This window comes from Salvia splendens, chromosome 2 (genome assembly GCF_004379255.2).
Source record: "Salvia splendens isolate huo1 chromosome 2, SspV2, whole genome shotgun sequence".
NCBI classification, from domain to species: Eukaryota; Viridiplantae; Streptophyta; class Magnoliopsida; order Lamiales; family Lamiaceae; genus Salvia; species Salvia splendens.
In genome coordinates this window covers 454,399-459,349 of record NC_056033.1, presented here as the reverse complement: position 1 = coordinate 459,349, position 4,951 = coordinate 454,399, and the positions used below count along the sequence as shown (strand labels likewise).

General features: G+C 36.4%; 1 protein-coding gene across 14 annotated transcripts; it reads right to left on the bottom strand.

Annotated features, from left to right (window-relative positions):
• Window positions 1-436: 436 nt before the first annotated feature.
• LOC121781349 (LEC14B protein-like) lies at window positions 437-4,291 on the bottom strand. 14 transcript variants are annotated; one of them, XM_042179100.1, is made up of 7 exons: window positions 4,033-4,289; window positions 2,798-3,483; window positions 2,539-2,616; window positions 1,975-2,127; window positions 1,272-1,701; window positions 1,000-1,184; window positions 437-606 (listed from the first exon to the last, which is right to left on the bottom strand). In XM_042179100.1, the coding sequence occupies exons 1-5, from the start codon at window positions 4,061-4,063 to the stop codon at window positions 1,654-1,656; spliced, it is 996 nt and encodes a 331-aa protein (XP_042035034.1). In that variant the 5' UTR covers window positions 4,064-4,289; the 3' UTR covers window positions 437-606; window positions 1,000-1,184; window positions 1,272-1,653. The 14 variants fall into 14 exon arrangements, with proteins under 14 accessions (XP_042035034.1, XP_042035028.1, XP_042035062.1 ...); XM_042179094.1 differs by lacking the exon at window positions 437-606 and having other exon boundaries at window positions 858-1,184; XM_042179128.1 differs by lacking the exon at window positions 437-606 and having other exon boundaries at window positions 858-1,184; window positions 2,831-3,483.
• Window positions 4,292-4,951: the final 660 nt, after the last annotated feature.

Below are 4,951 nucleotides of genomic sequence, written 5' to 3'. Positions count from 1 at the left end.
ATAACTCTTAAGTAAGGTTGCTATTGTATATTTATTTTTTGCATTTTAAAATATTCTGCAGGGTAGGGGCCAGGGGACTGAAATAGACTAATATAAATTTTTGTCATCCAACTATAGTATAGTTAGGTGAAATTGGTAATTTTGTTATTCATGTATGACCCCTCTCGATTATTGCAACTATCAATCGCTCATATACTAATCATTCAAAAATCTCAATTTATCCATGAATTTTAAGTTATACAATTTCGCTTTATAAAGGATCATCAACCGGAGTATAAAATGAAATAGATTGATTTAATTTGTGGACAATTAAATATGGGGTACGTTTTTTTTAATTTTAGTTTTTGCTTCGAGATGGCCAAACGATAGAATTTTGAAAACTCCAAATCTTTTTATAAAAAATGATTGATAATAATACATATACTCGGAAGCCGGAATAAATTTACTACCTAAAATATTGACAAAACTTGGGAAACAGTGATTATAGACTATTGAGAGGTGAGGATAATCATGAATGGCAATTACTCAGCATAATTTTTGGGTTTTTGTTCCGAATTTGTATGGAATTTCTTCAATCATTTCGCGGATGTGAAATGAACCAAGCATCTGCCAGAAAGCATATAAGTGAAATAAAAGAAATGAAAAATGTTAGGTGCATATCTTAGTACAATAATTAATTCAAGCACTTGCTCTCATAATGACGACACACAAAAATACTCATTATATTATCCCATCTTCTCATAATCTGTCGTTTAGTCACTCTCAGGCTCAAAGCATTGTAATTCACAGTGCTATCATATTTAACATCGGCCCCTATATAGGGGCGTTTGATAGGAAAAACGAGATAACACAAAATATGATAAGAACACGCGCAATGAATAATATGGTATTGTATGAACAAAAGTTCCTTTTATTACAAGTTGAAGATGATAAATAAGAAAATGTGGTTTTTACTTCATAATGTGGTTTTTTACTTCATTATGGGACAAGTGAACTTACAGTTACAGTGCCATAACCTTAATTAGTAGAAATGTCTCCTTGTTTGCAGGTGCTGGAGCCTCCCCACCTCCACGAGCCTCCCACTTCACGATATCCCTGACCAGCATTGGGTAGCTCGGGTGCCAGCTACAGTCCCTCACTGTCGACTTGTGATGCTTCAGCTTTGCCACTTAGGCACCAGTAACCTGAAAACACATTTCCACATCAACATTTAGACTGTAATGAATTTGTTGAAACGAGACATGCGGAAATCTAGGACAATAATGGCGTACCAAATCATATATATAGATGCAAGAATCGTGAGATCCGGTGTACATGTACTTCTGTCCAGTGCTGCAAACAAGTGAGAGTTTTGAGGAAACCTAAGCGAGTACAATGGGTGGAGTCTAAAGACTTGCCTGTATTCGGGCGAGAAGTAACAGCGGATTAGAGTGCGCTAGACTGAATGGCCTTTATACGTAGCTACCGACTGATCATAAGGGTGCTTCAACTCTCTCGCTTGTGAAGGGTAGTCCATCCATCTGTAGTCCCACTCCGGATTTTTGTGATACGAATCAGACACAGGAGAATCGCAATAATTCTAACTCACTATCACAAGATCACTCCCACTGCTTAACATTCAGAAATTAACTAAGCAGCAGATGAGAAGTACTACTAAAGATGGCCACTTTCATCAGCAAAGCAGACGGTGTTGACATCGGACTGCAAGAAAAAGAAAATAAGAATCGGTGGCAAGTTTGAAATCATTTCCGTAGACTCAACGAGAGATATAATTAACTGACATGCAGCAAAGATCAAACTTATGCAGACGTATTGAAAGCCAAAAAATCACAATGTAAAACATGCATTTTGTTGGAGCGGACCAATTCTTGATTTTTAATCCGGAAGTCTAGTTCTGGAGCACCTACTTGTGATGCAGGAATAATCACCAGACGAAATAAAGAAAATACTTATTTAGTAGTATTATAACCCTACCTTGTGGCCTGTGGTGCGAAGAGAGACTTTCTTCGCTTCTAGGTCATAAACATATAATATATCATCATCATTGCTTCCAGCAACAATTTCACGTCCATCTGTCGAGAATTTCAGCGAGAACATTCCAAAGGCAAACCCACCATCTTCATGTTCCTAAAGAGTAAAAACCGTATTCCATCAATGCTAATGTGATAGAAGCACCACACAGAAAGAATACCACCTCGACTCAAAAAATGCACTAGTAATAAACAAGAAACCAAGAGTTTGATATAAATTGTATGCTTTGGATTTTACTAAGACCACTTTAAAGGAATTGTAAGAAAATTAGAAAAACTAATTATCAGTGTTTTGTACCGAATTGTAACCGCACCATAACATCATCCAATGCATTTTCATCATGAGATAGCCAAGATAAATGAAACAAAAGGTGGGCATGATGAGATGACTAAAATTATAACTATGAATGGTGTGGTGCTGACATTTGTTGCAGTGTAAATAAATCCAACATAAAGTTTTATGTGGTAACTTAAGATGCCAAAACTGAACAGTACTTGAACTTCATACAGTGTTGTTTGCAAGGGATTCTTTGGCAGCAGATCCAACGTTGACGATGTAGGCTATAGTCGACATGCTACCATAAACCTGAAATACAAGCATAATTCCAAATAGTAAGATAATCATAATAAGATAACACAAATAATATTGTTCTTATGAGCTACTATAAAAGAAGGCACATATTTCATGAGAGTTGAGACGTACAGCATTGAAACATGCTGAGATAGCAGTGCATATGAGTTATAGAACAACTCTAAAGAACGTTTACATGCTTTTGGAACAATGGGAAAAGGGAAGCTACAAGATGTCTTTTATCGGGCGATAAGGCTGCATCAGTAATTGTCCATGTGAAGCTTCTTGCAAGAATGTTATTTCGAACTTTCCATCCACTCTCGACATCATATATTCTAATTTGGCTTCCCTGACAGGTCATCAGCAATACAATAGGAAGGTCATGATTGCAAGGAAAGAATCTAGAGATACTATAAAACACAATTAACATTTTTCCCTTTTCTTTTCCCTCTCTATCTCTCTCTTGATGCAGTGTTATGCGTTGGTACCTGAAAAGCAGCCATGAAAACTGCGACACATAAGCCCTGGTTGACATCTGGTCCACAACCCACGGACCATTAACAGGCAAATATTTACTCAAAACATGGCGGCAGTCTCCTGGAGAGAACCTCCCTCTTTTGAAAAGATTTGCTTCTCGACCAGCGAGCATCGTCACTACTGAGATGGGATACTCACGCTTCCCTGGACGAGTCAGAATAAAATTCTCCTGCGGAGATTGGTGGCTTGTTAGCTGAGCAATATCATTGTCTATGGAATGCAACTGCCTATTGATCCGAGGACTAGCACGAAGCTCATCATTGGAACTCGAACCATCAAGAAGTCTGGAGGCAGTATCCAATCTGCTAAGACCAAATCCCATATTTCCAATGCTGGTGTCCTGACCTACAAATAGCATGTCATACCATTGAACAGTTGGCTCTCCACATCACTCTATGAAATCATAACTATAACCATAAAACACCTGAAATCAGACACACATGCATATCTCAATGCTGCTGTATATATAAGCTTGCCACTTAATATTAAGACATGCACATCAACTGCAGGGAAACAACAGCACAAGAACACCACCTTTTTCCTTAACAGCATAATAATAAGGTAAGATACAAATAAAAGCTTCTTTTTTTACTTATGGCAAAAAAAAAATAGCACCAAATCTACCCTAAAAAGGAACTAAATTTTTCACTAATCCAACACCCAGTTTCTTAGAATCACACCCTTTGGCTGGTTTAATTGGCTCGATTAAGTACAAGAATATCTTGACCAGAATCCAAAAAATCATGAAACAATCAAACCCCAATTTCAAAAAATTAGCTATAAACCGAATCTCATTCCAACCTAAAAACATCGAACAAGACCCAGATAGGATTCAGTAAACAACGAGCAATCATACTGGAGTAGTATTTAAACATACAAGAGAGAAAGAAAAACCAACACAAATAAGAGATCGATCCATAATCATGAGCAGATCATTTTACCACTGAGCTCCCAAACTTGAATTGCGGCGGTGGCAATGTCAACAGTTGATTATTCAGTTGTTTGAAATAATAAGGAAATAATTCAACTAAAAAAACTTAATCAGTAGATTCCCCTCTTTACTATTTGTATTTGTTGGGATAAAAGGTCGGTGTTAATGGGTTCTTGGTAATTGGCTAATTGTGGTTACTAAAATTCCTATGAAATTCTGATGAGCTCATGAAATATCTGTCTGCTTATGAGAATCTGTTTCCACGTGTCAACTCTATGCTGTTTTCGCTCGTGGAAAACATAAGCATTTTAGATTCCGAATATAGATGAAGTATATTTGTTGAATTTATTTATTTGGAGTACGACTAGGTTTTGTCTAGTTTAATTAGTGGTCCGTATTTTTTAGATTCTGTGTGAGCAGTGATAGATCCTATACTAGCAAATTCACTCTCGTGATTATTTCCATCATTCCATGAGTTTATGGTAGATTAGTGAAACAATCCTATATGAGTTAAATTATCTTAATAAATTTGATTAATAGTCTATTCTACACGTTTGGTAGACTATAGTATTTGTTTTATTTTTTACGTTGTTTGACAGGATTCCAAAATAATATAATAAAAAAGGTAAAAGACAATATTATCCTTTTAATTAACTTTCATAATAATTAGGGTTAATTAAAAATTAGATAAAACGGTGTGTTCTAGCCTCCATCTCCGTTACACAATCTCCTTCTCCATTACTCCATTCTCTCAACTCTCAAGTCTCCATTACTCATTTCTAAATATAGTAAAGAGAATCGGGACTCTTATTCGCGGACGGACTGAAATAGCAAAATAGGCCTCTTATTCGCAGACGGAGGGAGTACTTTGCATTGGTATAT